Source organism: Toxorhynchites rutilus, chromosome 3 (genome assembly GCF_029784135.1).
Source record: "Toxorhynchites rutilus septentrionalis strain SRP chromosome 3, ASM2978413v1, whole genome shotgun sequence".
Classification (NCBI taxonomy): domain Eukaryota; kingdom Metazoa; phylum Arthropoda; class Insecta; order Diptera; family Culicidae; genus Toxorhynchites; species Toxorhynchites rutilus.
This window is the reverse complement of record NC_073746.1, coordinates 55,513,422-55,533,949: the sequence shown is the minus strand read 5'-3', so window position 1 is coordinate 55,533,949 and position 20,528 is coordinate 55,513,422. Positions and strand designations below refer to the sequence as shown.

General features: G+C 38.7%; 1 protein-coding gene across 2 annotated transcripts in view; it reads left to right on the top strand.

The window, feature by feature from the left end:
- Nucleotides 1-20,528, top strand: part of LOC129780629 (uncharacterized) — a 196,803-nt gene that overhangs the window by 106,901 nt on the left and 69,374 nt on the right. For both annotated transcript variants that reach the window (XM_055789112.1, XM_055789111.1), the window contains one exon: nucleotides 19,544-20,060. In XM_055789112.1, coding sequence (XP_055645087.1) covers nucleotides 19,676-20,060 — 385 coding nt within the window. In that variant the 5' untranslated portion in view covers nucleotides 19,544-19,675. The remainder of the gene's footprint in view (nucleotides 1-19,543; nucleotides 20,061-20,528) is intronic.

The following is a 20,528-nucleotide window of genomic DNA, read 5'->3' as shown; positions in this document are numbered from 1 at the left end:
TTTTCTCATCAAAAAAAAAAAAACAATGATTGATCAAAATGCGATATTCCTCCTTTTCCATTTTCTATACGAATGTTCAGGTAGTGGTACTTAAACAACTGTAGTTTGTGAACAAATAAACGAAATGTCATGAAACTTCACACTTAAGCTAGTGACAGATGAATATCTCGAAATGAATCCTTTTCATTTTTTAGTGGCACCATCGGATGGAAAATTTCGGGACTTTTCAGCCCATGTAGTATGAGAATAAGGATAGGGATGGACATCGAAATCTGTCTCATGAGACACTTGCTTATCAGTCGCGTTGTCGGTCGCAAACACCAATGTTGTTGCTGTTGTCGGATTTGATTACTCTGTTTTCTTTCATATTCTTTTGGTTGACAGTGTTAATTACTCCACGGATGGAGAATGGCTGGTCGCTTCGCTGCGGGCAGTCATTTTTTATCAAGACCGGCTGGCAGGAGAATCACACAGGGCTGGGGCTTGCAATGCAATGTTTCACTTTGCTTCTTCTATTCTATTCCTCCGAGCAGTATCGAGCAAAACCGTTTTGTGCGATATCAGCATCAGGGTAGACCGTTATCTACTCACTAGCGGGTGCAAGGATGAAGTTGTACTTGAGATAGAATAATATGCACGGTGTATAGCTTTGTTTTCGCTGTGGTATTGATGAGTTAAATTGTATTTCGCTACTACTTTAGTCGCTCCTTTTGGACAGTACAATTTGTGAAACACATTGGGTGAGAAATGGCGTGTTTAGATATTGTTTGCATTTTACAACTATTCAATTGTTTGTTCAAAAAATATAAAAAAACATTAAAATGATGTGGCATCAAAATAAAAGTTTTTTTGCTGTACTTTTAAAAAAGATAAAAAAATATTTCGATTCGGTTTATTCATAAAACCATTCTTCGAATATTTTGCATGTGGTTTTAGACACTTTGGCCACTGTTAGTCAATCTGACCGCTAGATTTTTGAAACATCTCCTTTCTGTGTAACATCTCTGGTCACCTTGGGACTCTTCTCGAGCCGTTTTATAATTGAACAATATTACTCGGTTAGTGCTGAATCTGAGGACAATTGGATGAGTTGAGGTCTTGCTCGAATAACTCGATCCTGTAGTCACGGTACCACTGAAGTGACAGCTAATCAAATCTGGTCAAAACTTCTCAGGATCCTTGAGTTCTTATATATATATATATATATATATATATATAACTTACATTTGTTAACACTAAGGAGGTCTTTTTAAAAAAATTTAAATACAACTGCCCTACTTGACGATCAGAACTGGAGTGATTTTGTTATTACAGCTAACTGTCCCTAACTGTCCTGCCTTTTTCCCTAAAACTGCTAACCTAGCGCCTAGCGATGATCCGATTACATTCTCCGTGCTGGTGCTGTCATCGGATGCCGCCACATTCCTGTGGTTGCGGATAGTGTCCAGGCTGGGTGCTGCTGACTCGGCTGTCTGTGTGTCATCGTGATGTTCTGCTGATGCGTGGGGGCCAACGGTTGACGGCATCGGGGTGGCTCCGTCTATAATTGATGTCGCTGGGGTGGTTCCATGTTTAACTCGTCCCCCCTTAGACATTGCTCGTCCCGAGCAATTTCCTGTTTTCGCAAAGCCATAGTGTTTGAGGATAAGCAAAGCCAGGAGAACGAATGCGAGGATAATAAAGCCGCTGAGCGATACAAATCCGATCTGTTTTTTAGGTCCATCGTTTCAAGGTGTTCCCGATTTTTCAGGTGCAGTTCTTGGATTTCTGTCATGTTGACGTTCCTCTCGATGGTTGAGATTTTTATTTGTCCTGGTAGTATTGGATTGATGATTGGTTGATTAAACCAAAGTTCATAATTTTCGTGGAGTTCATTATTCACGAGCAAGGAGCAATTGTGAAACGTTACCATATGAATACCGGTTAACGTTCGGTTGCTGATACCGCAGGTGCTGTTGATGTTTACGTCTTGGTGAACGGCTACCACCAACAGTGTTCCTGGGGAGATTATTCGAATCTCAACTGCAGGTGATTTCTCTGACGAAGGACATTGTCCGGGTTGTCCTTTCAAGAGTGATGCTTCACAAAGATGATCGCTTATGTCGACTAGTTGTCTCTTCTCGCATATTGTGACCTTGTTGATCTCCTGACAAGCTGATGTGATGGCCAGAATTTGGTTTGTATTTTGGAAAACTACGTTGTGCATCAATTTGATTGACTGGTTGAATCGAGGTAAGGGTTCCAGGATTATCTTCTTGAAGGCGTTTGGGAGAAGTCGTGGAATGTTAACGCAGATGACTATCGATGATCTCCGATGCAGCACTGTTGTTGTAAGGTAACTACTGGCATCGTCCAAATTAGTGATTTCTATGCCCTGTTTGCTCATCTCCTGCATAATTGTTGTTTTCTCTCTAGTTGATAGAATCAATTGATTTATAATGTTCACCTTTGCCAACATGATGGCGTATTCTATAGATTTCAAATTTTCCAAAAAGGAGTCTAATTGTAATGTTAACAATATTTTTTGATTTTCTGCTATTATTGATCCGTCTTGTTCGACAATTCTTCTAATAAAGTTTTCTTGATCTCTGATTTGTTTATTGATTAAATTGATTCGGTTTTCAAATTTTTCATTAATTTTAATCTGCCGATTGTTTTGTTTTATAAAAATGTTTTCATTTTTCCTTAGTTTGTTTAAATCAGAATTGATTACTTTTAAATCTTCAGCGTCCAAGTTTCCAGTTATAAATTTGATTGCGCTCCCTAACATATCAATTGCTCTTCTTCTTCTGTTTCTCTTGGTATTTAGATTGTTATAAATGGATCTAATTTCGGTTACTTTTGTTTTGATAATATCAGAGAATTGGCTCGAGTTGTCCGGAATTTCGTTTACGATTTTTTCTATTATTGATAATGATTATTCAAATTGAGCAAAATCAATAACGTGCAACAGTCTATCATGTCCGTCAATAATCCTTCCCTCCCCCCTTTGTAAAAACAACGCTCCTGCGTTGTTGGTGATATCATGTATTTGGATGGAGGATGGTGAGGATAATGGAATTATAAGGATGGTTAGGATGGATAGGATTGATGGGATCCAGTGGAATGCATTCATTCTTTTCGTCCCGTCGTGTGATCTAAAAATAAAAAAATTTAGTTTATTAATATGCTTGTTTTATTCCTAAGAGTTAGTAAAATTTTTAGGTGGTTAGAAGGTTAGAGGTGTTGTGTGCAGGGATGGTAAAAAATCACATTCAACGATCAATGAATAAGTATATCCCTCTAGTCGGATGTTTTTAAATCACCCCCAGCAGGCGAGGCTCTTTTATTCTTCATATGTACACAGAGAGAATACTTGGAACGGTGAGCTACCAAGATCTCAAAAAAGCAATATGAGAGCGGAATCCCCACTGCTTGCACTCTCGAAGCATTACTTCTACTACTCAAGTTTTATCGTGAGTGCAAGCCACAAACGATTAATCCCATTCCATAGAGCGGATGATGAGTTCTTGATCGGAAAGTGTAACAAGAGACGATCAACTGAAATCTTACGACACTCATCGAGGGATTTTTAATTCTCTATTGCACTGTCCGCAGTGAGTGGCTGACTCAGTCTCGTGTCGATTTTATTTTGCTGTCGTCTCCCGCCCGATAAACAGCAGACGGGTAATGGATGCAATTGATTAATTTTATTACCAGCAGATTTGGGCGAATCTCATCCCGCCCAAAATCGTTTTTAGATTCCAATAATTCTGAACATTCACATTTCTCTCCAAATAATTTTTCCACCAGTAATTCAATTAGTGACTTCACGAAACACCTTCCGAATTCGATTGAATTTCAGACCCTTTTTGTATTTTGTAGATAAAACGGATCACATATTTGATTAATTCAATTCTGTGTGGTTACGTTCTTCGTTGCGAATAAATGTAATGAAATAGTATGGACGTATGATATTCATGTATCGTGGACTTCCGACATATGTGGCAGTAGATTTGTCGAACGACTAATGTTTTTTTATATCCCTTCAAACTTGTTGCATCTCTCAAGTGTACATACTGCTTTAACCGCAGATTTGCATGGTAGAATCTGGTTAATTTCAGGTATTCAGTCTTCATATTGTCGAATGAATACTGTTGGAACAATAGGTATCGCAGCAAATGATTATCAACATACTACCTTATCATCAAACGGTATGCGAATAATTTCAGTGAACTGACGGCATTGGAATATATGCTTTGTGAGGACCACACAATTATTATCAGAGCGAACAAACGTCCGACTGGAAGTCATGAACATCAATTCAATGTGCCCAAGATAAATTTATCCTTTGAAGGTCATTAACCTTTCTAAAGATGATCAGATGGAATATATTCCAATGTCGTCTGGAATAACCTGTCCAACACCTTATGATCGTAATATTGTTTTTGCTATTATTCTGATGTTTCATAACACAGCACTCTATTGATTATTCGCCGAAAATGAATAAAAAATATCCTTGAAGTTAGCCTACGGTTTTAGTAGCAGTGCAATATGGTGAGCCAGTCTCAGGATAAGAAAACATTTAAAAATAAAGTTTTTTTTGAATGAATCAATAGTAAAACAAAACGTCAAAAAATTTCTCAGCTTTGTGATAGCAGATAATCATTATCCATTTGAGTTGTATGAGTATTCCATTCCCCCACAAACTGTAGATAGTCTATCTGCATACAAATTATGTAGAGTGCCACAATCCAAAAAAAAATATGAGCAAATATTTACGTGCTTAAACAAAAAAACACATGTTGACATATTTGCGCTAATTTATATTTTTTTATTAATTCAAGGTAATCAAGGTCTTTTCTAGACACTAGTTTATTCGGCCCCGAAAAAAGTGGTCTGTATTTGGGCAGGCGGAAAAATATATCTCGCAAGACCACCGATGTCGTAAAAGCCTTGGCCAATAACGCATTTACATTAACTCATAAAATTAGTGATTTGAGAGGGATTATTGTTTGTAGTCTCTTGATTAATTTAAACACCATCTGAGAAATCCTCTGTGAAACATGAAACATTAAAGTCGTCCTATCTGCTGTAGCGCATTTTTTTATTTTACCCAGTTTCATCGAAGTAAACGCGCTCGGAAAGAAAAATTGAACGCCCGGATGAGAGAGCGAGAATCGTACGTCATAGAGACACTCATTCCCATGGAGCAAATTCTTGTTAGGAGTTGAAAGCAAAACGAGGAAGGAGAGTAACTCAATTATTCGAACTAGTTTCAGTCTAGCAATGCTTTGGTCAACTCAGAGTTACCAAGAGAAAATCATTTGGTTATGATGGGTGAGGATTAATAGTTAGTCGCAGTTTGCACAGATTACGATCTGTGCAGTTTGCGATTAATCGTAAATCACATCATGCTCCCTTGTTTTCCATCCTTGGTTGTGTGTGTGTTAAGATGGTCACATATTTCATCCATCAGTTTTACTAAGGAATCTGTTGATTCTTTGGCCATGTTGCTCTCCACGGCGGCTGCAGATGCAAGAACGAATAAACTCTCGCATATTCTTCGCCATGCCGCGGCTGCTTCTTTTTGATGTTGATACTGATGCTGAAATATAACGTTTTTGATGTTGTTTAGTTGTGCATAACACAAGCTAAACGTTATTCGATCTTTGAGATGATGGTCCATCCTGGAATGAGAAAGTTCATTAGATACGTTTAATGTTATCTTTATGTAATTCCCTATTATTATTGTCGATAAGGGTTCTACCTCTATTTTCCGCGACAGTGATTGGGGAATACTTGGGTTTAGTTTTCTTTCTAATACCCTGAACTTTGTTGAAAGCTATCTGTTCTTCGGGGAGTTCTGGTTCAGGCTCTCTTTGTTTATTGTGATAGTTTAGGTTTTGCTGTTTTGACTTCTCATGAGCCAACATGACTTCGTCATATATTTTATCTCTTGCTTCAACCAAGAGTTCCATATTTAGAGGTCTTTCTTGATTACTTTTTAATCCATAGAAAGCTTCTCTGGGCTTCATTTTAATTGATGAATGAATAGTGTTGTTGTATTGTGTACAAGCGATATTCAAAACTTCTTTCGTGCTCAAGTCCCTGTAATTGGGTTTGATGCACCTAAAAATTTCTCCGATAGTGGAGTGGAATCTTTCCACTAATCCATTGCTTTGGCTATGGTTTGGTGGAACGAAAAACATTTCCACGTTGAGGTCATGGAGGAGTCCTCGTACTTCAATTGCTCGTAGTGCCGGCTCATTGTCGCAAACTATGAGACGAGGGGTTCCAAATATTCTGAAGAATTTAGTCAGTCCCTTTCTTATATCGATAATATTTCGGGATTTAATATGAATGAGTGTGCCATAACGGGAAAATTTGTCAATGGCGGAAAGGAAGTACAGTTTTTTCTGCTATGAAGATGTCGACATGCACTATATCCAGTGGTCTTTCCGGGTTTGGAGTAGACCCTAGAGCAATTTTGTATGGATGTCGATCGTACTTATTTTTATTGCATGTTTCGCAGAGTTTAACGTATTCCCTTATTTTCGCTTTCATTCTTGGAAAATAAAAACGCTCCATTATCTGTTTGTGGTTTTCCCACATGCCTCTGTGAGAGCGGTCATGTGTCTGTTCCACAACTATATTTTGTTCCTCTACTGTTTTGAGGTCAATCAAAAGTTTTTGCGAGAGACAAACTTTGAAAGGTTTCGCTCTGCTAAAATGGTTTTTGTAGGTTATTTGGATGGTATTCATGACATTTTCAGGACAGTAGATGCAGTTAATCCTTTTGGGATCCATGTATTCCTTGAAAATCCGAAAGATAATAGGCATACCGAAGATGAGTCTAGTGATCGTTCTTCGATACACTCTAGGGAATATTTCTTCATAATTGTCTTGAGCATCTGGTCCAATTTTCATGACAATTTGATTATAGAATGAATTGACCGGTGATTCTGTGCATTTTATAAGATCCGAGTCGTCCGTGTCGGCCGAATGTACAGTTTGATAATCAGACGACGTATTTTCATCATCCGAGTTGGTAGCAGAAGATGCTTCGGTATCAGGTGATGTGTTTTCAATCATATTGAGTTCGTTACGAACTCTAGAGAGGCTATCCGCCACTACGTTCTGTTTCCCAGGACAATAGCGGATTTCATAGTCGAATTCTCCGAGTGATAGACGCCAATGCACAAGTCTATTATTGGAGTCTTTCAAATTAAGCCCGTAGGTAAGGGGTTTGTGGTCCGTGTATAGGACAAATTTCCTTCTGTAAAGATAGGGGCGGAAGTACTTACAAGCCCATACTACAGCTAATAGTTCTTTCTCTATTGCTGAGTATTTTTCTTCGGACTTATTCAAGGTTCTGGATGCGAAAGCTATCGGCTTATCACTTCCGATTGTTCCTTGTGACAGTACAGCGCCAACAGCAAAATTGGAGGCGTCTGTGGTCAAAATGAATTGTCTTGAGAAGTCAGGGTACTGCAAAATATTGCTACTAGAGATAATGCCTTTGCATTGTTTGAAAGCATCAATAAACTCTTTCGAGTGATTAATGCTTTCCCCTTTTCTTAAAGCATTTGTCAGTGGCTTAGCAATTTTCGCGAAGTCCCTTATGAATTTGCGGTAATATCCTAGGATTCCTAGGAAGCCGCGTAGTTCCTTCTCATTTGAGGGTAATGGCCATTCTTTGATAATTTGGATTTTATCCGGATTCGGTTTGACACCATCTGGAGTGACAATGTGGCCTAAGAAGGCAACTTCCTTTTGCAGGAATTCGCTCTTGTCCAATTGTATCTTCAGATTATGTCTCTCCAAAGTACTGAATATTTTCGTCAAATTATCAATATGTTCCGTCAGACTGGTTGAAAACACTATAATATCATCCATGTACACAAGACAGGTGATACCAATGTGTTCTCTCAACACATTGTCCATAACGCGCTGAAACGTTGATGGTGCATTCTTTAGCCCGAAAGGCATTCTCAAAAATTCATAGTGCCCGTTCTCGACACTAAAAGCAGTTTTGGGAATGTCCTTTTCGTCAACCTCGACCTGGTGAAATCCAGATGCGAGATCTAGCGTAGTGAAGTACATGCAACGTCCCAGTTTGTCAAGGATATCCGTAATGTTGGGAATGGGATAACGATCGTCTATCGTCTTCTCATTCAACTTACGGTAATCTATTACCAATCGCCACTTTCTCTTGCCGGTTGCGTCCAGTTTCTTTGGCACAATCCAGACAGGAGAAGTCCAAGGGCTATTGGATTGACGGATTATTCTTTGGTCCAGCAGTTCCGAAATCTGTCGCTTGACTTCCTCTCTGTGGCAGAAAGGGTAACGATATGATTTCGTATGAATGGGCATTTCATCCTTCGTTTTGATAGTGTGTTTAATAGCACTAGTGAACGAAAGCTTTTGCCCCTTTGTAAAAAATATCTCACTGTGTTTAGAGATAACCTTCAAGAGTTTCTCTCTTTCGTCAGCATTGAGGTGGTCAATCCTCAGCTGATCGTAAAGAGATCTCTTTAGGCTTTGATTATCATAGAGGAAATTATCGGGTGTACCGATTTCAAAGTTATTTATTTCTAGTTCGAGAATATTGGAGGGTAGATTAATTTTACATGACTTGTTGGAATTGTTAGTGACGTACACTTGAGTGTATCCGTTTTTCGCCGTGTACAGACCGGAATGAATAAAGACGTTCGAAGTAATTTTTATGTCTTCTTCAAAATAGAAATCTCCAGTTGCGTTCGAGGAAAGGTTCACTGGTTTATTTTCGTGTGCGTTCAAATACAACGGCTTTGAGTCCGGGTATTTGCGCTTCATAGGAATAACACCGTTTGGGAATTTTAACTCATTGTTGGAAGTGATTATGTCAGCGTTTAGGGTTTTTAAAGATTCATAGCCTATTAGGTCATCGAAAAAGGGATGGAAGTCGAAGATAAGAAACATTTGCTTTGAAGTGCCTGCGATTTGTGGAAATGGATTCAATTCTACAAATCTGTCAATGACATGAGAACCACTAACATTTCTCACGGTTGTTGGATTTGTTAACCTACAGTTTTCAAAATTTACATGCTGTTTAGCCAAATAGTTTCGATTACTTCCTGAATCAATGAGGAAATTCAACTCTCCTTTATTTGTTCGAAGAGTGATATAGGGTATGAAATTGTTTATGTCGTCGGCCGATGAGCTTCGGCTGTATGAAAATTTAAGTCATCGATCGTTAACCTATTTATCTGGTTTGTGACAGTATCTGTTGTAGGAACATTTTCGGTTGCTGGTGGTTCCAGCTCTTTCGCGTGATCATCCGACTCATTTGTCGTTTGATGTTCATGATAGTTATAGAAATCAGACTCATCGTAATAGTCATGATAGTCATAATACGGGTAGTAATAATCTTCCGGTGAGGGGTAAAAGTTCTGATTGTAGCCGCATGCTTCCTCTTGCATGTGGAAGTTGGGCCTATTAATGTAATTGATTCGATGCGATTTAACGGAGGGAGACTGGCGAGCGGTGTCATTTGGGTGTGCCATTTTCGGTGGAAAATTATTCCTACTTGTTACGAAAGGTGGAGGCTTAAATTGCTGGGAATATGGTCTTTGATTGGGATGGAACGGTGGTTTATGATTGGGGTAGAATTGGGGCCTTGGATTAGGGTTCGGTTGGAACGGCGGTCTGTTAAATTGTGGTTGTGTGTTAAATTGTGGCTGGTATCTATGGATTGATCTGGGCGGTGGAAATGGCGGTTTTATTGGAACTTGTGGTTTGGGGATGGCTCCAATCAAGGGATTGTGGATTTTAAAAGGATTTCTCGTATATCTTCTTCTTCTTCTTCAATGGCACTAAAGTTCCTAGAGGAACTTCGCCGTCTCAACGTAGTATTACTTGCGTCATTTATATTAGTACTTAGTTGAGATTTCTATGCCAAATAACACGCCTTGAATGCATTCTGAGTGGCAAGCTCTAGAATACGCGTGATCACAGTGCCAGTCGGAGGAAATTTCTTTGACGAAAAATTCCCCCGACCAGAACGGGAATCGAACCCGAACACCCGGCATGTTAGTTATGACGCTAACCACTCGGCCAAGGGAGCACAATTTCTCGTATATAGGTAATTCTTTTCCTCAAGACAAAGTCTGAGGGCTTCTTTAAGAGTTTTTGGAGATTGTGCTCTTATAATCGGTCCTATGGGCTCCTTTAGCCCTGCCACAAACACTCTCAGGCCTATATCTTGATAGTATTGTTGTTTCGCGACTTTCACAGCCACGTTTGTTTCATTCAAATGCATTTGATTAACTAGGAGTGCAATGATATTCGAAACTTTGCCATAGAATTCCTCTATGTCATTCGTTTGAACAAGCTTGAATAGGTCTCTCGTCAGAGAAACTTCATCTCGCTTGTCGTTGAAATGCGTTATGAGACAGGTTTTTATTTCGTCCCACGCAAGTTCCGAGGATGACTTGCATCCATACTTTATAAATTGGTGAATGTTTGACGACATCCAGTAATGGTAGGATGCCATCCACAGTTTTGATAAACTGGTGTAGTTTGATGGGATTTCCATCAAAACTTTATAAATCCCGCAGAACTGAAGGTGTCTGCAAATTTTTTAATACCTTTTCAATAGGGGTTTCCTGTGTTTGGGGCGTGCCCCTATTGTAGGATCTTTGCAACTGTGTTGCAATGTCTTGAATGTCATGTTGCAAGGCATTGATTTGCTCTTGCCAATGATTTCCTGAAAGATTATTTCTTCTTTCATTCCCAGCTCCAAGTTCCTCGATGGAATTCGAAGCTACTTCTGCAGATAACACGTCTTGCTCCTCCAGCAATGCGGAGAGCCGTTGACTGCGTGTTTCTGGCATTATATAAGCACTAATGTTTTAGATTGTTTTTTAAAAAGTGTAAAATTACTCACCTTTGAACTCGAGTACAGCTACAGTAATTCACTTCACGATTATGTCTAATTCACTAATTTATTACGTCTGATTCACTTATTTATATTTTAGGTTACTATTTTTGTTGGTTGCGATATTCACTCGCGTTTTTGGTTCGCGGTTTTTAGGAGGATTACGCACTATTCCTACGATATTCACTCGCGGAAGCTATCAAAGCTGACGTTAAACACTTCTAAAAAATCCGCGCCGACTGCGCCACTTACATTTGTTAACACTAAGGAGGTCTTTTTAAAAAATTTTAAATACAACTGCACTACTTGACGATCAGAACTGGAGTGATTTTGTTATTACAGCTAAAGACCTAACTGTCCTGCCTTTTTCCCTAAAACTGCTAACCTAGCGCCTAGCGATGATCCGATTACATTCTCCGTGCTGGTGCTGTCATCGGATGCCGCCGCATTCCTGTGGTTGCAGATAGTGTCCAGGCTGGGTGCTGCTGACTCGGCTGTCTGGGTGTCATCGTGATGTTCTGCTGATGCGTGGGGGCCAACGGTTGATGGCATCGGGGTGGCTCCGTCTATAATTGATGTCGCTGGGGTGGTTCCATGTTTAACTTATATATATATATATATATATATATATATATATATATATATATAAGGTAGTACGCGTTTTCCAGGCACCCTTCCTTATAAATTTTCGTCCTTGTAGCGTGAGTTTTTTTGAAAATGAGGTGGAAATCTTTTCATGTGTTTTTTATTACTTTTATATATTTTCACATATTCATGCTTAGAATCAAGAATAGCTTCTCTTTTATTTAGACCGCATGTTATCTTCCGTTTGATAAACTGATTTGGATAGTTCCCTTTTGTTTCCTCTAATGCAGTGATTTTCAACCGGTGGGGAATTCCCCCCTAGTGGGGAATTTGGTCATCAATTGGGGGGAAATGTGCAAGGGAATATTGCATATTTACTTCGCTTTGAAGATGACAATGATTAGCAAAAATTGTTACAAAACCTTCTTGGATGATGCGTTTTCGAATTTCGCGATCCTCGGCAAACATTTCCAAATTTGAAATGTAATGTTCAATTGGACAATTTCACAATGTTTGAAATACTTTCTTCAGTGATCGATGTTGGAACAGGCGACGAAACAGTACAGAAGACCATTAAAAAGTAAATTGTACAGCATTTGTCTAGACTTTTTACAACAAGTTAAAATTGAAACATATTTTCCTTTTATTAAAAAACGCCGATTTGGACAAGGTTTGAATCCCTTCCGACTGGCAGTGACGAAAGTTTCGGACCGATTTCAGAACAAACTCATCGATTTAGAAATGGTCGATTTTCATCCTGATATGCGGAATAAGCGTTACGAACGTTGTTGTCTTTTGCGTAGTATTTATGTGGTTTTCCTACAATGCTGCTGATGGAAACACCATAACAGAGTGGATATCGAAGATGACATTAGGTGTGCTTTTCGACAACGCTCTCAAGAATTAGTTTTTGCGGAAATCGTTCAGGCGCAGTTCAGGTGCCATACCTTCTTTATATACCTAATATAATAATTATTTATAATAATTTTGTCGCGAGTGACATGCTAGAGAAAATTGGTCGTGATATTTCTTAAACATCTTGTAAATGGCTTGACAAATTTCAGAACAACTTGTTCACTGAGAAGCATTGCTGATATTTTCCCAAATAATAAAAACCATTCAAAACATTCATTCCAATTTTATGCCAAGTTTATTGAGTTTATCAGGCATATACTGTGAAAATCTGCATCTGGTTTGTGTCGAAAATAATTGCTCGTCAACTGTAATATTTTGCCCTGGTTGATAGTAAGCTTGACTATTCTCAATATTCTCAAAGTTCCACAAGCATATAAAATCCCAATAAATGCCAATAAATTTCAGATAATTCCTCAAAATTCAGCAGTCTACATTTGTGCGTTTTTTTATATGCTTGATAATATTGTTATCTATTATCAACGAGATAAGACCATCTGCGATAATGCTCGTTTTTGCGTTACCTGTTGGCCCTTTCATACCCTTGAAAATACAAGTAGATGGTAACCTTCCAAGAACACCAGTTTCGTCAAATTTTGACCACACCGTACTATCGACAACTGTTCCGGTCTCCTGGAATGTGTTTTCTGTTTCTTCATCAGAGTCTGCACTGCTTAGTACCCTATACCTTTTCCCGGATATATTGATGACATTTTCATTTTCATCATTGGTGATCGACTCGTCATCGTTATCTTCAGTGTCAAATGTTTCACTTTGAATACAATATGCCTCATCTCCACATGATAGTTCAGAATTTATTGCATCTGATTCTACAGTACATCAAAGCACTCTTCACTTATGTTCGTTTACTTTTCCAATAACTCATTTTTATTCAACATTTATTTCCTGCATTTAGGCCTCAAAAGAAATAAAATAAACAACTTGTTAAAACAAGCATTACTGCATAAAAATTCAAATAACAATTACTACTTTAGATTTTTGAGAAACTGCAACTTATCAAATATACGCCCAAAGTGACAATTGTTATCATGTGGCGGTAATCGAAAAAAATGAAAACTACCTTCCAATACAATGCCGAAACTGGTCATCTACAAAATTTACTGAATTCAGTAATAAAAATCATTTTATTAATCAAAATTCCTCAAGCAGTCAAAATGACTGCTTTTGGGCTATATAGGTATAACACATCTATATCTTGGAAATGAAGGAGGGGGGAGGCAACTACACAGTTATATGTTGTGTAACAAGTCACAATATTCTAAGAAACTGTGCCATTATATACATAACAGCTTTCCTAATTGAAATTGAAAAGCAGTCAAAATGACTTGCCTGGGTAATCTAGTGTTAAGTAAAAAGTGCTTGCGCATGATTGAATCACACATAAGAATTTTTAATTTAATGCCCCTTCGATTGTGGTGGAAGTACAAATATAGAATCGTCTGTAGCTGCAGTGTTTGTTTAGAAGAATAGCATGATCCAAGATGCATTACGTGCACTAGCTGTAAGGAAAAAAATCAACATATAGTCAGCTTGTGTATTGTTTTTGCGAGAACAAATTATCAACCAGCCATATTCAGCTGCTTCATACAAATTACAAACTATACATTTTTTTCAGGGCCACCAAAACTTTCACTATCACAAACAGTTATATAAGTAGTGAAAAATATCCGAAATTATTAAAATTTTTATAAATTATTTTTATTAAAAAAGAAGAGACCGAGAGAGAGCTTTTGTGAATTTAGGAGTGTTTTTGGATTCATTCGTGACTTTCTCAGACAGCAAAATGGTCCATTGCTTCCGAGTTCGATGTGGCGTCAAAGTGCAGCACGTTTCAAACCGGATGTAAGAAGCTATTTTCCAGCAGTGAGAATAGTGTGTTCTGGTTTGAAAACTAAAGGTGAAAATTTACTTCGCTGCGATTGATATCGTCTCAGCCACCGCCACACAAACGATTCGGTTCGAATTTTTTGTTGCCATTCCACTAAAGTAGCATAATTTGTGGATTATTTCTTTGTGAGCGCTGTAGATGTAATTTTGTTAAGAGATACTGAATAAATCATTTTCCGGGTTTATCACTCTGTTGCGGTCAACAAACGAGCACTATTCTTTTCAGCAATTTTATTTATTGGATTGCTTAAAGCTAAAATTAATTCGATTGTAAACATTGGTTGCGAGGAATTCATTTGATTAACTTACATCAAATAGTGCTATGTTCGATCCTGATTGTTTCAGGCTGCGGTTTCAATTAGGAATAAATCCTGTTCTGTAGAAATCTGTACAATCTGTATGTTTTCAGTTCAAGTTCTCTAATTATTTTAGTGGTTTTCTGACCTACCCGAAGTTCAAATTTTTATTACTAGTTAAATTCACTTTTTTTCGCTTTAGATAGATATAATTTTAGTTGTACTTTAAGAATAGAATGTAAGTAAATATGCAATAAATTCATATACTTATAAGCTACTTACAAGTATAGATTTTAGATAAATTGAGATTAAGGTACAATTTTCAATTTGCTATCAAAACAATATAATTTTCTAGTGGCAGAAGATCAATTGAGGTATTGTTTATGCATTGGTTCGCTCTATCAACGATAGCGAACCTACCGTTGATGGAGCGAACCAACCTTCGATAAGTCGATTACAGTGAAGGCGCTGTGGGCCTAGTTGCCGGGGCTGTGACCATGCCAACACACTCCATACTCAAGCCTTATCGAGGTTTGATTCTGTTAGAATCCGGAATCACTGTTCATTTTATAGCAGTGACCGTAGTAGGCGTATCTCAAATCATTTGACAGCAAATTGTTTTGAAAACCTGTATCTTTCGACGGTAGAAATTTCTCGTCATGTTCATTTGAAAAAAATGTGCAGGATGAAACCCGAGAGAAGAAATTTGATTTTGGACACCCGAACTAAAAAATCGGTGCGATCAGCGATACGAAATCAAAATACGAATTGGCCAAATCGACCGTGTATGTTGTGCTGGAACGTTTCCGTACAACCGTTGTTCAGATGAATCAGAGGACGCTTCGTAGTGAAACTTATGATCGGAAGCTGAGGTTGAAGGTATTGAGAACAAGTCAGACAAACACAAATCTAACCGGAGAATCCCGAAGGATTCGTATGCTGGAAGGTTGTCGCGATTTCCGTGCCTGCAAGCAACAAAACGGGACGGTGAGGTGAAATCTGGTGGCCAAAAGACGCGCTCAAAGGTTGTACACTAAGGTTTTGACGATGCTGATGGACCACGAAACCACGGCCACCGCAGAGGAGATGTCCCTAGTAAATTAACGTTCGTTTTCGCTGATGAATTTGCCAAGAAGTTCTCGATTTGATAAGGTATTTGCAGCTATGAACAGAAAACCAAGGTTCTCGTCACAAACACTACAATGGACTCGAAAATGTATATGGAAGAGTGCCTGCAGAAACGTGTCCTTTCGTTGATTAAGACTCACAAAGATCCGATGAAGTTTTCGCTTGTTTTGGTGGGCTACCAATACAGTCGAGAGGTGCTTCAGTGGTACCGTGACAATGAGATCGATTACATTGGAAAAGACCTCAATCATCCCAATTGCGCGGGATGTTGCTGACATGAAGAGGTCGCTGAGGGTGGTCAACCGAGAGTCCAAACTTCGATGAAAGGTATCCGAAGAAAAATACGAAAATTCATCAAACCTGTAACTGAATATTTTTTTCAATATTCTTTCTGAAAAGAACAATAAATTATCTTAAATTATTTTATATAAAAACATTTTTTGCCCCCTCATCAATCCTTTGCTGGTTTTATGATTCCGGATTTCAAATGAGTCAAGCTTTTTAATCCCTTAATTCTAGTAAAATATATCCAGGAAGCAGTGGCATAGTGTGCGGGAGGCAAACCCGGCATTTGCCGTGGCGCTGGCCCTCTGGGGCGCAAATATCCATGAATTTTGAATAGCATTTTTTCCTACAATTATATTTCCCAAGGTGAAATATCCTTCCAATTGAGGAAAAAACACCCATCATGAGTAGTTGTTTTTGTCCGTACATTAATAAAACCAATAACCTCTCTCTGATTTTCGCAAAATTGAAACACCCAACACCACATTACATCAATACCCTTTTGATTATTCTCTACGCATTCGGATGAATTTTCGAACTGTGATTTTGCCATTTTCTTGGAAAAGTGGTGCATTTGAATTGTATTTTTGATGGTTCTGCCACATTTCTTCAATTTGCCTTTGATATTGTCCAATATCTCTCGAAAATCCGAACAATTTGGTGGATTTATAGAAGTTTCAATGAAGGTGTTTTTGCACGAAATTCAGGTCCTTCGGAACGAGCCTGGCTTCCCCGCGTCTCATACCCTAACAATATGCTGTGCCGTTCCATATGCAATGTCAAATTCACTAGACGTCTCTCTTAATCTGGTATGACGATTTCTAAGCACCATTTCTTTGTTCAAGTTTTCATTGGTGTTCGACGTCTCCCGGTAACGTCTGAGTACGGTATTTACAATCGATTTTGGAAATTTGAGGAATTTTGCAATCTTTCCTCCCGACCACGTAGGGTTCTCAATGTGATAGTGCGATTTTTTTCCGCCTTTCGCGTTTCATCGCCGATAACTTTTGGATGTGTCCTTCAATCTGACGAATTCTGTACTACTGAATAAACAAACCACCCGGATCAAAACGCTGTCAATAGTTTCTTGATGTGACAACTAAGGGCGCTGAAGTGAATAAAAGTAAGCGACCAAATTCTAAATGAAACATTCTTTATTTCTTAAGCTGCATTATAAGAACGCATACTTCTAAATAATGTCTGTGCTATTGAAAGGCAATTTTGAGCAATTATTGTGCTGGAATGAAATAGCTTGCTAGTCTGGTTTACACTGAAGTAAAAATGGCACAGACCGCGCATCGTGCGAACATAGTTTCAGCAATCGTAAATTGATTGAAAATTATCTGCGTTCTAAAATGACCCAAGACCGACTCAATGGCTTGGCAATTTTTTCGATTGAAAATGAATCGTTAGAAGATCTTAATTAAATGCAGTTAAGGATCATTTTCCAGTTAAAGCACCTAAGGCAAAGATTTGACTAGAGAATAAGCGAAACTGGTAATGATTTTTCCTATCCTTCTAAATACGGATGAACTGCTCAAAGTGAACTTTGGTATAAGAGAGTAGCTTTCTCAAAATATCAGAAACTCAAAGCTAGTGAAAAAATCATATAAAGTGGTATTTTTTTGGGGCGCCATTTCCATAGTTTGCCGGGGGCGCTGTCTTCCCTCACTACTTCGCTGCCAAGAAGCATATACTGTTTGAATGTATTACATGATTGGGATCATATTTTAAAGTATCAATATTACAAATATTTCTTCCAGTTTATCTTTCGACTGTTGTCAATAAAGGTCATATGAGTAAAGAGAAGAAAAAACACTCTTCTTTCTATAGTCGAAGTACCTCTGCTTATTCTCCGTAAATTAAAATCTTGAAATGAAACATCTTCATCTTCAATAATCTTATCGATAATTTGAACTATCGTCGTTTTCTTCATAGGTCTATTCTATTAAATAATAATTTTAGCGATCGTTAAAATAAAAGCTCGCTGAGAACTTGACCCAGGAAAAGTATCGTAAAATCTTCTGCTTGATAAATTTTAAGCGTCAGCTGACTTTGTTTGCTATAAATTCCATGCAGCTCTAAAGTTATAAAATCGAGAACTTTAGATCTCGATTCCGTTTCGGTTGATCGATCGGCTACAGAACATTTCTTCGCGTTCGTCCACCGAAGAAGGCGAGTTATGCGCGGACATTTAGCGAAGAATGTGGAATACTTCCGGTTTGCTGAGGGGCACTAAATTTTCCATTCTTTCTCGTCGAAAGTTCTTAACGGTGATGATTGAGCAAAAATTACTTTGCGTTATTGCTTTTCGCTGAAATAGATGCAATAGCTACGGGAATACAAGAAAATAAATGTGGGGAATGAAACAAGATATTTCGTTTTCCACCTAAATGACTCATCTCGGCTAGAAAAGAGGATGGAACAAAGAATGCTGACCGATGTGCCAAAGTGTTTGGCTCAACTTGGTGTGCTATACTTACATTAACAGATGTTCGCCGGTTGCAAAAATGTTCAATAAATTACATTACCTGGACAGGTCAGCCGTTTCGTCGTCGAGAACGATAGTTATGCGCTCGCTAATCGTACCCTTGAAGTTGAATCGGACTGGGTGCTGCTGCTGTGGGTTCATTAAAATTCTGCAACCGATGCAACGCGCAGATAAGGTGTTCTCTTCGCTGCTGCACGCCTTCACATATTTTTTGTGTGTGTTTATTTCTAAAGTACGGCAGGGTGTTTTGCCGAACAGGATTGAGTCTGCAGGATGCATCGCGCTTTATGGAATCGATAAAACGTGACATTTTTACATGTTCCCTGTGATCAACAAATGATTCTCGAAAGAGAGAAGCCAAAACCGCACAGAAACAATCTGCACGATGTGTAGACGTCGACTAGACAAAATTGATTACCCGGACAGAAGCTCTACGAAAGAAATTTAAAATGCGTTACAATATCTACCAGTGCTGTCAAGCCGTAATCAGATCAAACGTTCACCTACACCACATTCCATAACTCAAAGTCACATCGGCATTGCGGAACATGGTTTGAGTTGCTCGACCTGGCAGTAATAATATCGTTTTTATAACAGTACTAAATTTTTAGAGTTTATCTACCTTCGGTTTTGAAGAACAGACTCCGTTCGTTTATGTTGACAGCAGAACATCCGACAACGTCGGTTTACTGTGTACTGCCGTCACTATTCTCGTTTTTTATGTTCAATCGGTGGTGGTTTTTATTGCGACCGAATCCGCAAAGTTATTGCAATACACGTGGTTTACATGCTCATGTGTCGCGCATCTTTTCGCAACATTGTGATCCCGTTCGGTTCGGTAACGGGAGATCGTTAAATGGGTATCGTTATGTCAGCCGGAGGAAATAATTGAAATAATTAAATAAAACGTTTACTTTTAATCCCTGTCTGTCTCACTTCTGCCCATAAGATTGCATCCATTATCAACCGAAACCTGTTCCCCACCACCAGGAGAGCCAGAAAGTAAGAGTTTATTTTTTGCCTTCTCTCTATTTACAGTTTGTTCAACCCGGCACCCGGTATCAGCGAACTTCGAGATTGTGTGTCTACACGGCAACAGACTGAGAATCGCCAATAGTGGCAGCTCTTCAGTCGAAACTCAAATTAGCACCAACAACAGCGGTCGGAAAGATGAGGTGGTTCAAACGATCCACCGAGTCTCCGAAATTACTCAGCTTGTCACCCCTGCGACAATCGGAGCTGGGTGGTTCACACAACGAGGGTCAGGACCATTCCGATGAGTCTACACACGAGCATCGAGTCGGCCCGCCAGGTATATCAGCGATTCCAGGGCTGGTTGTGGATCCTTTTGTGGCTGCAGCAACAGCAGCTACAGCATGTTCCAGTTCGTCCGGATCGGCATCCTATGCCACTAGCTCTCCTTCAGTTATCCCGTCACCTTCCACGTCGGCTACCTTTTCCTACACGAGTGATAGCAGCGTGCTGAGTAGTAGTGCCAAGCCTCACAAGGCCACAAACGGAAATATGGGGTTTACGCCTAGGAAATCCCGGATAGGTATGTACTTGAGCAAGCGATCTCGACATCAAACATTATTTGATGTCGAAACTTAATCCAATTGTATAAATTAATTATCAATTGTGGTAGCCGATTGTGATTAGCACAGAACGAAAACTCAACAGGTCAGAATGGAAGGTGAGAAACGATGAAAAATCTAGGTCCTTATCAAGAGGGAGAATAGAATTAACAATTTCTTGTATGCTTTGAAAATTTGTATTGTTTTAATTTAATTTCTATGACTAGAAGATTGAGGAAAGAATCCATTTATTGAGGTATTGACAATCAATAGATTTGTCTTGCTAAAATAATCGGTGACATCGTTGACATATGTTGAGGTTACAGAAATTAAACATGATTTTTAATATAGCCGTTATTGCTTCAAATATTTTTGCTCCGTCAGTTCCACGCCCTCAAAACGGATATCTCGTTGTTGTCTTTTGAATTCATCGAAACATATTGTAATAG